The sequence below is a fragment of the Lates calcarifer genome, linkage group LG4 (assembly GCF_001640805.2).
Source record: "Lates calcarifer isolate ASB-BC8 linkage group LG4, TLL_Latcal_v3, whole genome shotgun sequence".
In the NCBI taxonomy this organism is placed as follows: Eukaryota; Metazoa; Chordata; class Actinopteri; family Centropomidae; genus Lates; species Lates calcarifer.
The window spans coordinates 4,986,976-5,002,560 of record NC_066836.1 but is presented as its reverse complement, the minus strand read 5'-3'; the positions used below and the strand labels follow the sequence as shown (position 1 = coordinate 5,002,560).

The 15,585-nt window shown below is 36.9% G+C and overlaps 4 protein-coding genes across 7 annotated transcripts in view; 2 read left to right on the top strand and 2 right to left on the bottom strand.

Annotated features, from left to right (window-relative positions):
* The window catches only part of LOC108884315 (uncharacterized), a 62,242-nt gene that overhangs the window by 44,779 nt on the left and 1,878 nt on the right, over window positions 1–15,585 (bottom strand). The gene's annotated exons all lie outside the window — the stretch shown is intronic.
* LOC108884313 (uncharacterized) lies at window positions 924–5,437 on the top strand. Its single transcript, XM_018678152.2, has 6 exons — window positions 924–1,145; window positions 2,685–2,993; window positions 3,115–3,378; window positions 4,033–4,122; window positions 4,669–4,712; window positions 5,137–5,437. The coding sequence occupies exons 1-6, from the start codon at window positions 1,028–1,030 to the stop codon at window positions 5,341–5,343; spliced, it is 1,032 nt and encodes a 343-aa protein (XP_018533668.1). The 5' UTR covers window positions 924–1,027; the 3' UTR covers window positions 5,344–5,437.
* LOC108884314 (uncharacterized) lies at window positions 6,450–14,794 on the top strand. Its single transcript, XM_018678153.2, has 6 exons — window positions 6,450–6,552; window positions 9,517–9,825; window positions 9,907–10,194; window positions 10,894–11,010; window positions 11,799–11,842; window positions 12,277–14,794. The coding sequence occupies exons 1-6, from the start codon at window positions 6,495–6,497 to the stop codon at window positions 12,448–12,450; spliced, it is 990 nt and encodes a 329-aa protein (XP_018533669.1). The 5' UTR covers window positions 6,450–6,494; the 3' UTR covers window positions 12,451–14,794.
* The window catches only part of LOC108884132 (deleted in malignant brain tumors 1 protein), a 27,380-nt gene continuing 26,302 nt past the window's right edge, over window positions 14,508–15,585 (bottom strand). For all 4 annotated transcript variants that reach the window (XM_051069836.1, XM_051069839.1, XM_051069840.1 and 1 more), the window contains one exon: window positions 14,508–15,154. In XM_051069836.1, the coding sequence (XP_050925793.1) occupies window positions 15,024–15,154 (131 nt within the window). In that variant the 3' untranslated portion in view covers window positions 14,508–15,023. The remainder of the gene's footprint in view (window positions 15,155–15,585) is intronic.

Genomic DNA, 15,585 nt, shown 5'->3' with positions numbered 1-15,585 from the left:
TTAAAAGAAAAACCTGAATGCATGAGTGGAGAAGCGTAACCTATGCAGATGCCTCCACACAGGTGTACTGCATCACAATTAAGCAAGTAACATCCAGTCATGCACAACACAGGCCCAGCTGATTCTAATTTTGTATTAAGACGCCAAGAGGAAAAGATCTAAGTGACTTTGAAAGAGGATTTGTTGGCTGGTGTTTCAATAGAAGCAATAACTTAAGTGTCACCTGCACTTAATATACAGGAAAAAATGAGTATATGGCGGTTGACAGCGGACGTTTGATGACTGTGATGCTCATGTATTAGAGCGATATGTGAGGAAAAACACAAGAACAACTCCTCCTCAGATGAGCATGAACACAGAGTTCAGAGGGGCAAAAACCACAGGCACTTTACATTGGTATGAAAGAAATAACATCCTTCACCATATTCTCCTTCACCATATAACATTATTCACCATATTCTCCTTCACCATATAACATTATTCACCATATTCTCCTTCACCATATAACATTATTCACCATATTCTCCTTCACCATATAACATTATTCACCATATTCTCCTTCACCATATAACATTATTCACCATATTCTCCTTCACCATATAACATTATTCACCATATTCTCGACAAGTGGGTGAGTGCCCTGAACCAAGAGAACAGTACAGGCCTGAATGCTCAGCCCCTACAGAGAGGGGACCTCTTTCAGGATGTCAAACATGAGCAGTTTGATGTGTATGAAAATAATGTGAATCATATTCTGTGGCCTTCACAGTCACCACATCTCAATCTAATCAAACACCTGTGGGGGATTTTGGTCTGACCTCATCAAAACACTGGGAATTATCTTTTGTAAAAGTGCTGTTCATCCTGCCAGGAGAGTTCAGAGACTCTGAGTCTGTCAAGGAGAACTCAATCTATTCTGGATGTATGTGGTGATATTGGTTTTTCCTCTAGTTTTACTCTCTTCTGGAGTTTCAATAGAAACGTCACAGTAAAGTCTGTGGGAAAGAGCAGTTTCTGAGAAGATAAAATGTTGCTTAGTGCGGAACACATATACCTCACCACTTCCTCCTACGTCTCATTTGGCAGAATGGCTCTTATCGGACTTCTCTTTGCTGTTCTTCTGCTGCGTTCATGTGAAACACAAGGTAAAAACTTAACATTTTCTACAAATATTGATTTGTTCTTATGTTGTTTTTGTATTGTAACATGATTTCAGCAATATAAGTTGTATTAAAAAAAATCACAGCATGTTTCGGGAGGAGTCATAATTTGATAATTCATTAGAACAAATGTTTAATATAATAATATTGTATGTGATTCTCAGTGCTCATTGTAAATTATTTCAGTAGTGTTTCTAAAAAACTTTAAAACAATATAATATAACATATATTGGGTACATATATCTAAAAAACAAAAAAAAAGTATTGAAAATAAAGTTGTCTGACACTGGGCAGGATGCAGAGACACAGCTTTAAAATAATAAATGAGATTTCATAGCTGAATCAGGGAAAAAATAATATTAAGAGTTAACTTTTATCAGAAACTTGAAATGACCCTCCCTGCAGCGTGAGTGTTTGCCACCCATGTGTGTGTGAATATCTAGTGTTGCAAAGTTACTTCTCATTTTTTCTTCATTTCTCTTCAGTAAACCCTGCGTTTGTTTTGTTTGACATACAGCATGTTAACATGAGGCCTGTTAAACATATTTTCATTGGTTTAACAGGAGTCAGAAACTGTGTTTATCATGATGATAATCAGAGGCCTTTTCTATCTCCACGTGTCTGTTGCAGTTTATTGAAAGAGATAAGATTATAGATTATAGAATGACTCTGATGCAAACTGTAAATTTAAATCTGACATGAAGAACTTGTTAGAAAATGACTGATTCACCATTGAAAGAACTTCTTTCTCTTTCTCTATTAAACTGACATGTAACATTTTGATCAGACTTCCTGTGTTTGAAATACAGCTAGCTTCATTAACAGGCGGCAAAAACAGGTTGAGGAGAAGAGGAGACGCCCTAATATCTTCACTAACAGTGGTTGTGATAATAATTATAGTCACAATGTAGCAGCACATGGCAGAAGAGGCATCTGTAGTTTTTGTGAATCAAATATGGGACATGGTGTTATTGATATTTATTTGTTTGAACACTTTCAGAAGACATTTCTGTATCAATACTTTTCACATCAGTTAAATAGGACATAGATTCATAAAAACAAATACAACATGTTACCTTATTTATTGAAGTTGGTAGAAAAACACATTTACAGAGTGCACAGGCGTGAATGGAGGTGATAGAGTGAAACCTAAAATCTGGGAAAGCCCCACATGGATTTTGTATCACTGACCAGAGGATTTCCCCTGAGTTTTAGTTAATACAAAACTTCAGATCAGCTGGGTTGTCAAATATTTGTACCTAGCCAGTTAGTAGCAGCTTAGGTGATCGTCTCCTCCTCTTTAATGCTAGAGTAGGGAAGTCAGACACTGTAACACTATTGACTAAACAGTAATCAAATAATGCAACAGCCGTAACCAAAGGAGGACAACAGAACTTACACTATAAAAATATAAATGTGACAGCAATTCATTCATTTCCATAAATTAATATATAATTAAATATGAAACACTAGGCACTAAATAAACAAACACATGATTCTGACATCTGTTCTTTTTTACTTTAGGATCCAGTGATGTGACTTCTCTGTTTGTGCAGCGGGGAGAGGATGTACACCTGGAGGTCACGGAACCTGTTCAACTCAACATAAAGATGGATTTATTCTGGAAATTTAATACCACTAACACTATAGGAAAATTATCTTATAATAACCAACCAGTACTCTTTGACAGATATGAGGAAAGGGCTGAGATTTTTGTACAAAATCAGTCTTTGCTACTAAAGAATCTACAGCAGAACGACACTGGAAATTATGTTGCCCTAGTGACTGGGGCAAAAGACCGAAAGGTAGCTGAATACAACGTCATTGTCCAAGGTAGGTTCCTTTATCTTCTCTTCATTATCGTTTTTGAATGTTGATACAGAACATTACCCTGTTTTTACGACCTTTCACTCCTGTCTTTCGACCCCCACCCCACTCCTGCCCCCACCCTCAGAGCCTGTGTCTCCAGTTGATTTAACAGTGAACTCCAGCAGCTCAGACAATTGTAACTTCACTGTGACTTGCAGAACAAGGGGCTCTCACAGTAGCAAGACTTTTAGATGTGACAATCGGTCCTGCTCTGAGGAGAGAGGAGAGGAAACCACAACCTCTATTAATGTGTACGTGGATGAAGGCTTCATCATCTGTAACCATAGCAACAAAGTGAGCTGGAAACAAGACAGGAAAAAGGTTGATTTTGTCTGTGGGGCAGCTCCAGGTGAGTTAAAACATAATGACATACAGACAGTGATTTTAAGTTGCTCATAACCAACAGTGTGGAGGCAGAGTGGTTCAGTTACAGCAGAATGAGAGGAGCCATGAAACAAAGAAACTAAATCAGATGTCAGTTATACTCTGGTGTACACTCAGGACCTTTATAGGAGGTAAATCATAGTGTGTGTGTGGCTGGGGCACATTTTTCCAATTAGTGATGCAGGGTTTGATTATTGGCCTATCCTTTGTATAATGCAGCCTCATGTAGATTTTTCAGCCAATCAACCCCACTCTCCCTCTGCTAAAGATAGAAGCATGTTGTGTATGTGAAGTTTTACAATGCTCATTGTCAGGTGCAGATCATCATCACCCACAGATCTGTCACCAGATCCTGTGGGAGCCACAATTTTCCACTGGTTAGGAAAATATTTAATGTTATTCCACTCTGAAAAATAGTCACTAGGTGATGTTTAAAGTTATGAATCTGTAGGAACTTTTGGAGGGTTGGTGGTCTGACACCCTCTGAGGTGTGACTCAGACAGAGAGATTATTTCTGCTTTCAGAACATTTCATTCCTTCCAGAAATATTTGTGAAATTAAAACTGCAACCTTGAACCTTGTCAACATTTCTGATATATTCTTTTTTTTCCCTTCACAGTTACTAATGAAGCCGTGATTGTGTCTGGAATTATTGGCGCTTTGTTTGCTGGCCTTCTGGTTGCCTTTTCCATTTGCCGTTTCATTAGATGTAAGTCTGAGTAAATGTCGCTCATTATTTTCATTTGTGCACATGAAAAATGCAAGTTCAGTTTTACCCAGTAGCAGATCAAAGTCAGCATTGACACTAAAGAGCAAAATTTTCTTCCCCTTTCTCTAAGATCTTATCTGTCCATCCTGAATTTCACATCTGAATAAAACTTACTAACTTGAATCACCATAGTCTTGCCAGCTTTAACGCATGTTAGTTCATTGTTACTAATTAAATCAGATGAATTCAACTTACTTTCCGCCGCATATTTTCTCTCTCCTCCGTTGCCTTTAGATTGAATTTAGTGAAATATAGTAAAGGGATTAACTATTTCACCCCACAAAGAATTGTATACAGGTATTGTGACAGCTTTACTGTGATAGGTCTGAGTGGAAACAGCTCAAAATACTTTCTTCATTTTATTACAAAAAAAAAAGACAATTTGCAGAAGAGGGAAATTTAACACTTTAATACTGTAAAGAAACCAATGCTTCTGAGGAAAATGTAAATTTTAAGAAACTTATATTTTTTATGACTGACCTACAGGTAGAAGAAAGAACTGCGAAAATACAATTTATGAAGTTCCTCAGGTAAGCGCTAAGTGTTTTAAAATAATCTCGCCCAACTTTGCTAGTCAAACTGAGGAACAGGATTTCACATTATGAGTAATTTAATAATAACAACCTGATTTTCAAGAACTGGTGAAATAATGAAATGTGTTTAAAATCGAGAGCTTTGTGTTAGTTCAAGTAGAAGAGAAATCCAGCCTTCTTAATGCACTGGTCAGCCTGTAACTACGCACAAAAACCCCCCAACTCTGTTTCACCCAGAACTTGCCACATGCACACGTCACTGTTTCTGCTGCTGTCTTGTCTTGTATCCATATGTCTTGCTGTGAACTAAAGAACTTGCAAATTCATCTATCTAAACTATATGCTGCTGCTATATGTGTATATAAAGTAATAATAACGAACATTTTTATTTTTCTAACAAGGTCATTTGATTTCTTTCTAGAACACTGGTCCAGGCCAACCTCTGAATCGCAGTCCTACAGAAGATGCTTCAACTTCTTCTCCAACCTCCACCTACGCCTTGGTCACGTTTCACACTGGACCCGACCAATCCACCAAGACCAAGAACACCACCATGCCAGAGACTGTGTATGCTCAGGTTAACAGAACTTCCAAGCCCAAATCTCCCCAACAACCAACACAGAGCTGAAAGACGGGGATAAGAACTTTTTACAGAACTATACACATTGGACTGTATATATGTATATATAAAATAAATCCATAATAAAAATATTTAAAACAAAGTCTTATCTGTTTGTGAGTGTATTTAAACAGTGCAGATAAATTTGACAGGTGAGGTGACAGGTGTAGGCACCAACTGTACTCCAACTGTACACCAACTGAAGCCTTACACTTCCAGTTCATCCTGTCACCACGGAGGCGACAGGGCCGGTTTCTTCAGCACCATCACTGGTGGGAGTGTGAGCTAAATACTATCTACTAAATGTAACAGGCCATGGTGAATTAACTGTGCAGAAAATAACCATATATTCATAATAATTATATAATAAAGTCCAAAACCAACTAAAAACAGGCTTTATGGAGAAAAGGGGCACAGTTGAGTAGTGAGAGTAGGACTGCAGGTTATCTGTATAACTGCTGCATTTATGAAGAATTTAAGCTGATTTCTTTATGCTGCCTGTGGGCTTTTATCCTATAAATCCAAGGTTTCATTCTGTTGAATGTTGGTGTCTTCTTGTGCACACACACGATGTGGTGCATAATACATATACCTATGTATTTTTCAGTCTGCATTGTATATACCCATTTCCATATCCACTTTAATGTGCATCATTGTGCAAATAATATTGTATCATTAATATCATTAGCACTATGTAAGGAGATAAAGACATATTGTACTACGCTGCTGGTTCTGACACACAGGATGGACATCTGCAGTAACTTCACGTTTAACTTCAGAATGTGATACTAGAGTTGTTTATATCTGAGATCTTGAAAAAGCTGTTGCAAGTCAATTACGTGAATATTTGCAGAGGTGTGGTTTGTTTAAAGATTTTCGATCAGGATTTAGAGCATCAACATCTTAGCTCAGAAACAGCACTGGTGAAAGCTGCTGATGATCTTCTCATGTCCTCAGACAATACACTCATCTTTATACTTGTCCTGTAAGGATAAATCACAGGTATAAGCATATAATATAAGTGTGTGCCTGTGTGTGTGTGTGTGTGTGTGTGCGTGCGCTCCAGCAGTAACCAATCAGAGGCAGCAGAGGCAAAGTGGAAGTGGAAGGAAAAAACTGATACTTCCGCATGTAAGAAGTACTGTGTGCCAAGTCGCACGATGGAACCTATTTCCATTGTTTGTGCTGTTTTTCTGTTTTTTTCATGTCACCTGCAAGGTAAAACCTTCTTTTTCTACTAATATTTCAAGTTTTTATCTTAAATTCTGGTTGTTGTACCTCAGCACTAAAACATCATGGTAAAAGACATAAAGTGAAACTAAATGAGCGCCGAGGATGTAGAGAGACAAGACGCCTGTACAAAAATCAGATTAAATGATGTGTAATGATCAAAATGTCAGATGTATAAAACAAAAATGATGAAGAAGTTTTAAAGATTTAAAATAGGAACATTCAATGAAAAAATTTAAAAAAGGATCAAGAAAAACCAATAATATTAATAAAGTGATGAGGTACTGAGGTAGCTAGACAGTTGCAGCCTGGATGCTGACGGAAATCATTGTAGAGCTGAAGTTTTAAATAGTTCTGTTAAACTGTGATAGAGGTAAAACCCAAGCAGCTTATTATTTTTATTTTTCTCATTTTATTTAACTTTACCTTTTCAGTGTCATAATTGCCGCAAGACGCAATTAAATGGAAAGTTACCTTCACTGATATTTTTTCAAATGAATATTCAACACATTTAATGAAGTAGATGGCCGTATATTTATTTTCAGCCTCCTGAGACCCTGTGTCCTAATGTGGGGTAATTACATTTTGGGTTTGCTAAATCCAGCTCTGTTGTTCTTGTGAGCTGACACTTGTTTGTGCAATCTAGTATTAACAAAATAACAATGCATGTAAAATCAAGATGGTGGTCACATATTCCACAGCCGATATCAAGATAAAAGTATAAGAGGAACAAAACTTAAATCAAAATTTATGGTTGAAACTTGTCACTTTATGCCCAGTAACTTTTGTTGTTTGATATGGCAACAAATTGACGACAACAGGACATTACCATTTATATTAGATTTTTCTGCTTTCTGGATGCTTATTCATCATTTCAATGAAGGACAAAAAGTGAAGTGAGTGCTGCTATTTGTAGCCTGATAGCATGTTAGCAGAAATTCACACAGGCCAACAGGTGTTACACTGTTCTTATAGACAAAATGGACATTCATAGTTTGGCGTATGGAGAGAGGAAAATGTATAGAGTTACAAAACATAAGATGTGTTGCATTGTTTGCAATTTTGTTTTTGCACAGCCGTGTTTAGCTGTTGAAATAGACAGTTTTACACACTGATGAATTTATTTTGTTATACAGTAAAATAAACCTGTTGTCCCTGCATGTCAAAAACGTGGTTCAGTTTTTATAATAATCAGATCTAACTGATCCTGAAAATCTAGGAGAAATAAAATATACATACAAAATCGACGCTTAGGCCTTGGGAGGTTAAGTAGTTAGGGAATTACTTATTTCAGGCAGTTACTGAATTAAAGTGAATTTACATTGTAAAACAGAGCGATGTGGAAAAAGGAACTCACATGTGGAGGATGTGGTCTGGTTTAGTGTGAGCGTGTGATGCTGCTGCATCACAGAGAGGCACGTACATGTGTACATTTCTTCTCACGAAAACTCACCAGCAGAAACCTGAACTACTGCGAGACTTTATATGATCAGTTCATTTTATTATTCATTTTGATGATGTGAACTGATTTATTCTAGTGTAACTTTGAATAACTAACTTGTCTGACCACACAGATGTATGATATATACTATACACTCCTTATACCTAAATGCTAAAAGTCCGACAGCAACACAAACAATTCATAAAAGACTTTTTCCAGCTTGGGAAAAAATAATGGTCATATATAGTTAAAATAAACCTAAAGGCATTAGAATAGTTAGAAAGAGCTATAATCAGGTTAGATGTCCTGGTTCTGAATCCACCTTTCTGCCTGGAGTTTAAATGTTTCCCTTATGCTCTTATAGAATAAGTGGAGAAAATGAATGGTAGCATAATGTGATCACGTAACAATTCCACTAAAAGAAGTTAAGTGTTAAAAGTCTGTCAGATCCACTGTAATTTCAGATTCTCCTCCGATTCAAGGGACCTCTGTAAGGAAAACCTCTGCATGAGATTTTGGCTGATCTATGGGAGCTAAAGACACACACACACACACACACACACACACACACACACACACACACACACACAAACAAAATGAATTAATAAATAAAAAATACATTTTAAAAATCAAACTTGGGAGAAACTGTTTAAAATAGTGGAAAAGATAATACATTACAAAAACAATTTTGTGTCAGGTTGTGCAGATATTATAATACATTATAATGAAGTAAATATGACTGTGGTGTTTTTGTGATATGGGATGTGCAGAGGATGTTAGAGGAGCAAATAATTGAAAAAAGAAATATGCCTGGAATGACTGTTTTTGCAACGTTGTTAAAGGGATGGTAAAATGTATGTATGTAAAACAAACACATGACTGCAGTTGGTTTAAACTGCTACATGACATTTTATGAATGATACATACAAAGCAATGAAGTCTATTTCAGTAAATCCTCTCACACGCAGTTACGCAGTTCAACTCTTGCCTCGGCCTCTGAATGACCTCACACAGTGTTAATATCACAGACAAAGATGCGCCTGCTCAGGCTGCGTGGTTCCTCTCTCACCTCCATATTTGTCTCTTACCACCTCTTCATAAAAGCCATCACGGCTTCAGTAATAATAGCCAATAAGAAGATGCAGATAGTCTATCTGTGCATGTACATACATGAGGCACTAATTGAGAATAAGTTAATGTTCTCAAGGCCACTTCAACATGTGGACAGAAGGAGCAAAGGATCAATGCAAGGGAATAGTGACTGTGATGGAGAGGACAAAAAGAAACTTGAGAAACAACTTATACTTGTTAGGCTCACTTTCAGCTGTCTCCTCTATCATGCAGCCATGTAGTTGTAAAGATATGATTTATAATCCTGCAGATACTTCAAAAGTTTGAACTGATGATCCAATGTGTCAGAAAAAAAGAATGGAAATGAAGTAACATTCAGTTTTGACTAAAAAACTATACACTGTGATTTTTATTGTATCATGTGTCTGTTGTTTTTACAGGGTCCAGTGCTCTGACTCCTGTGTTTGTGCAGAAGGGAAAGGATGTTCTTCTGGAGGCCATGGTAGCTGATGTACCTGAGGACTTTGACCTTCTTTCATGGACATTCAACAAAAGTGACACTTTAGTAACATTTTCACCTGTTAGAGAGCCAAGAGTCTATGATGCCTACACTGGAAAGGTTGAGCCTTCTGTGAAAAATTACTCTGTGAAACTGAAGAATCTACAAGAGGCAGACAGTGGAGTTTATACTGCACGACTGACTAGAGATAGAGAACAAACAGTAGCTGAATACAACGTCACAGTTCAAGGTAGGTTTGTTAACATTTCAGACACTGACAGAGAATCTGCTGCCATGTTTCTAAAACGTTTCACATCTGTTTCTCCCTCAGATCCAGTGGCTCCAGTTGAGCTGACAGTAAACTCTGTGTCCAACAGCTCAGACTCCTGTAACCTCACTGTGACCTGCAGCACACAGGACTCACATCACATCAGCAGCACTTTGACATGTGACACCAAAACCTGCAGTCAGGAGGGAGGAGAGAGGTCAAAGGTCACAACCTCTGGTGCTTCTCTCCTTGTCTACCTGGTGAATGACTCAATCATCTGTAACCATAGCAACCGGGTCAGCTGGACCAAGGACAGTAAGATGATTGGAGAGTTTTGTCCACGACACGCTGGTGAGTCTGACACACAAAACAACTTCCTGATACTAATGCACAGTTTGGAGATAAACTTAGATCAATTAAGAATGAACCTTTTTAAATAAAACTTATATTTCTAAGTGATAAAGTTCTGAACATGACTCTGTCACTGTGTCAGGCTGCAATGTTGAAATACAAACCAAGTTTTGTTTAAAGGGAAATTAAATGATGTATTATTGAATAGATAATTAAATGAATGCCTAACCTGCTTGTTTTTGCTGATGCACTTTCACTGTGTATGACATACAGTATACTGTTGTTCTTACTGAGTGAGGGACAAATAGGATCGTCCTTAAAACCTTAAACTGAGTTCACCCATATCATGTGTGTTTATTTTAAAATTACCATTTGTGGTGCATATGACAGCACACATAACATTGCTAATATCTGGTAGATTATAAAACTGAACTAGACAATGGTCATTGGAAGTTTCTGTTTGTCTCTGATATTCTGACTATAGCTATAGTTATTAACCTCTAGATTTTATTTGAATTTACATTTATTACATTTATTTAGTTCCAGTCTTATCACAGTTCAGGTCTGTTACCAAGAAATTAACATGATTAAAACTACAGTCTGTCAAAAGCACAAGAAGTGATGCCACTGTAACACAGTCTCAGTTATGTTGCATGACTTTAAGCAGGTTTCTAATCTGATTTTTGTTTTTCTTTACAGGTCAAAGAACAGAGCGTTACCATGTTCTTCCTCTTGTTATTGGTACTGTTGTGGCTGTCATCATAATTATCGCAGCTGTTATTGTTTATCATCAAAAAAAAATGAAGAAAAGAAAATGTAAGTCAGAGTCAGAGTGTGCGCTGTAACACAGAATGTCAAAGTTAAATCTGCAGATCCTATCAACTCACCTTTAACAGAATCATAGACCCTTCACAGAGTATACAGTATGGATGGGACTCCACAGCAGATGTTCATTATTTAGCTGTTATGACGAACTTAAAACTTTTATATGTAGCTTTTTATTTGTGGTTATTGCATCTTTCTAATTTTTCTGTCAACCAAACTGTAGAAAAACTAATTAATCTCCAAACTGATGTGGTCTTTATATCTAAACTCATTCTTAACATCCTCAGGCTACATTCCAGGGGCGAGGAGAGGGTTATGTCTGCATGCATTATTGCAATAATAATAATTGCCATAGCACCTTTTTTGATACGACCTCTAGGAGTCGCCAACATCACAGAAATATCAAGGTTTTAAATGGAGTAATCTAGTGTACACCCATCAGCTGCAACATTAAAACCAGTAACTATTTTAAAGTTGTGGCTGATGATAGGCCCTCCATGTATCTGACTTGTTCCATATCAGTTTTTGTGGGGTGCAACAATGTCTAGGTGGGTGGCATGTGTCAAAGTAGCATCCAGATGAATGACAATGTTTTCACAGCAGAACACTGATGATCCATGTTATTCTCTATCAGTGGTTTTAATGTTGTGGCTGATCGGTGTAGGTGTGTGGATGCAGCTATAATAATGTAAATGAAATGCAGTTATGTAGTAGAAATCTCTGAAAATGAAATGTAAATTTAAGCAAATTAAGATGTATTCTTTGTGACTGACTTGCAGATGAAACAGAGAAAATTGAAAACACAGTGTATGCAGTTCCTGAGGTAAGTTTTTTTTAACATCACTCATACAGTTGTGAGACAAACAAGACAAACCAAGAAAGCAACTGAACAATTCGAAACCAGATTTGAGGAAACAGGCAAAATGAATAAATGTTTTTGAAATCCAGAACTGGAGATATACATGCATCATCTGTTGGCTGCCCTGACCTGCACCAGTCACATGTATACCTGTGTAATTTGCAGTGTCTTTTTCTAAGTTTCAGACTGTTACACTCTCTCAGCCAAAAGATCTGTTTGAACTCAACTAGAACATTTTTATAGACAGTGAAACCATGTTCAAAACCTTACTCTGCTCCTGATAAAAATACACCTAAATATGTGTTTTACAGTCATTTCATACATTTTAGATAAAGATACAAATTCATTATAATGTTGTGAAAAACAGTGTGATGTAAAACCTTTGCCTTATTTTAAAGGTTGAATCTCCAGCACGACCTTTGGTTCAGAGTCAAGCTGATGAAACTTCAGGTCCAACGTCCACGTACTGTCTGGTCGGGCCTCACAGTGAAGCCACTGGATCCACTGAGACCAGAGGCAACACTCTGCCAGATAGTCTGTATTCTACAGTAGGAAAATCTTCCAGGGCCTGAAAAAACAGGATCGCAGGGCTCCAGACTGAAACCATTTAGTCACATTTTAGGACCATCGTTGGAGACAGTGTGATTAAATTTTATAACAAGGAGGAGCTCCAGAATGAGGTGCAAAAAAGCTCTCATTCTCAGGTTGGGTTGGGTCCAGTGTTTCCCACTGATTTTTTTGACCACAACAATATCAACATTGACCACCACATGTTCATTTTTTATTTTATCATTTATGGCTGTGCCATTTGGTGCAGTTGTTAGTGTGAATGACCTTTAGTAAACCTGTCATCTTGTATGGTGTAATTTATGACGTTTGCCGGGACTTTTATTTTGAAGGGGGTGTCACCGGAAGAAAAAACAGACGGAGTTATACGAGAAACTCGCGGGTTTTCAGCTGTTGTTGACATGAGTCACAATAAGTTTAGCACCCGGTCGATAGAGGCACAAAGGTCTGTATTTAATTTAAGTCAGTGTTCCAGTTTGTGTTCATTATTTTGAGACTTTTTCTTTATGCAGCGCATGTGTGGGCTAGCGCGCGGCGTCACTGCAAGTCTGTGAGTTTGAGCCCTGGGGCTCGCCTGGGGTAGTAAGTACAAAAAAAAAGTAAAAGGCCAATAAGTCCTGTATTAAACCACCAGTTCAACAAGCATCATTCATGCTTATGCTGCTTATGTGACCTTTACATTTAAGTCATGAAAAGATGTTTCAGCTGTAGTAGGCTGCTAATTATGGTGTGGCATAAATATACAGGTGCTAAAGTGCAATTACTGTGTAAGTGTAATTACTGTTTATGCTGTATGTATTTTATGTCATTGTGCTGAATCATATTACATAGGGATCTAATTGGACAAAGCAGCACTGAAAAAAACTGAACTTTGACCCACAGGTGTGGCTCTCCAGTGCCTTGCTGGTTTGAGAAACAGGTTGGGATTGACGTCTTGTTCAGGAAATGTTGTTTGTTCATCTTCCTGTTAGATATTCACATGGCAAAGTAAAGCAGCAGAGAAGGAGAGATGCTGTCAGGCTGTAGCAAATGTAAGGACAGTGACAGAGGATAAAGACAGTGATGAAGTGCTGCCTGCTGTCGTTAGCCTAGCTATGTTAGCATGTGTAGATTATGTACTGTTTGGTACACCACCCTGGTAAATGTTGTCACGTGGATTTTGGTGTAACTTTGGAATTATAGACTTGTGTGATTTTATGTGTATAAACTTGTACCGTTAACATTTTCATCAAAGAACCAGATAGTTTGTAAGGCAGTTGTTATCATTTGGACCGAAGATTGAAGTTTCATGATGAACCACGTGGTAAAAAAGCTCCAACTGAGATTTTTACTTGCAGAACCAGTGACATCTGAAACAGATCGTCTCATTTCCTACATTTTGACTTGAGACTTAAATTACTGTGAATATTTTATGTACTTTGCTGCAACTCAAGAAGACTGCTCATCACATTTCATTACATTTCAATTATTTCCTGTCACAGATTTGAACTTACTGTTTCTATAGACTTGAATTAACTTATTTTATGCATTGCAGCTTAAACAGTATTTCAACATGAAACAAATTATTGAAGCTCATTATTTTCCTGATTTATAGATATTTTTAGAGGTGGTTGTTTTTAAAGATATTTAAAGGAATACTTTATATATAAATACTTGCACCCAGTAGATTTGAAAATGTCACTCTGCAAAGATTGCAGCTGTTCTGAGCATATGGATCAGCAGCAGAGACAAACATTATGCTGGAAAAAGCTTGAAACTTTTCAGAGACCACTTTTAAACCTATTTTGAATATTTGATGCTCAAAAGATAAATTCTCATTATAGAATTCCTTTAAGTTCAAATCATAAATGTCAACTGTTAAGTCAACTTTGAAATCATGTTTTGTTGTGCATTCAATACCAATGATTGATTCTTTACTGAAAAACTCACAATTGGATCAGAAAAATGTGACACAGTATTAATTTACAAGATCATACAAACATGAGCAGTGTGTATAATGATGCTTGAACAATGAACTGCTTTGCTTGGTTAATATAGTTGTATGACTACATGCTGTGTTACATATATTTTAGTCATTTTAATCAAATTGAATTGAACATCCTCCAAAAACATTGTTTAACATGGTCATCTCCTTACAAATATGGTATTTACAAAGTGAGCACATTGATTATTGGTGTCCATAGATTAAAAAGAATCTGAAGTAGAATTTGTGTTAAATAGTAAAAGATTTCTTGTAAAGAATCATTGTTTACATTCACATTAAGTATTCCTCACAGTGAGTATCCTTGAATTCTTACAAAAGTGCATTTGCAAAGCTGAAATAAAAACAAATAAAATGCATTGTTTATATCTATGGCTTACAGCCTTCTACCTCCTTGCCTACATTTGTTGTGCACATGCATTCACCACAAAAACAAACAAACAAACAAACAAACAAACAACTAACATAATATAAAACAACAACAAACTGCTCCATGCTGCTGTGTACTCTGCGTGGAAAAAAAACACCTTTAACTTTACATTTTCCCGGATGAGAGTATGAGACATATGTGAGGCGGCTTAGTAGAGAGTGGTTTGATTATTTTTGCTTGTTGAACCTGTCCATGAGATGGACACCGATGACTGCAGACACCATGACGATCAGACCCACAGAGAACATGACTGTTCTCACCAGGCAGAGAGAAAAACCAGCAGAGAGATTCTCTGAACCTGCAACACAACAAACCAACAAAACTGACGCAGCAGATTCATACAGACTGTCATACTACAATACAACATGAGTAGAAGATACAAATCTGTTACTCCTCTGACTGTATCTGGATTGCTTTTTGGGTGTTTTTTTTGTTTACACAAATAATGTAACTCCTTTACTTCAAAATACATGCATTGCTGTGTGCAATTGGCTAATTCAGTCATGTTTAAGGACACATGTTCTAAACAGTAACTCAGTAACAACAACAGCACAAACTGTAAATTGCATCAGAAAATCAAAAGCAGTTCAGGTTGTCATTAAATTATTTATTGAATCATTGTCATTATTTAATGTCTCTTTAAATAAAACTTACAGGCGTGATTTAGTCATGTTCAGAACGTATTCTCTTGGAGTTTTATTTGGAAATTCCAAATTTATCTCCAAACTG

Excerpts from the sequence above, each read along its gene's own strand:
- LOC108884313 (XM_018678152.2), top strand. The coding sequence starts at position 1,028 with ATGTTGCTTAGTGCGGAACACATATACCTCACCACTTCCTCCTACGTC. Across the intron at positions 4,123-4,668 it reads CATTTGCCGTTTCATTAGAT|GTAGAAGAAAGAACTGCGAA; the intron begins GTAAGTCTGAGT and ends ACTGACCTACAG. Across the intron at positions 4,713-5,136 it reads CAATTTATGAAGTTCCTCAG|AACACTGGTCCAGGCCAACC; the intron begins GTAAGCGCTAAG and ends ATTTCTTTCTAG.
- LOC108884314 (XM_018678153.2), top strand. The coding sequence starts at position 6,495 with ATGGAACCTATTTCCATTGTTTGTGCTGTTTTTCTGTTTTTTTCATGT. Across the intron at positions 6,553-9,516 it reads TTTTTCATGTCACCTGCAAG|GGTCCAGTGCTCTGACTCCT; the intron begins GTAAAACCTTCT and ends TTGTTTTTACAG. Across the intron at positions 9,826-9,906 it reads ATACAACGTCACAGTTCAAG|ATCCAGTGGCTCCAGTTGAG; the intron begins GTAGGTTTGTTA and ends TTTCTCCCTCAG.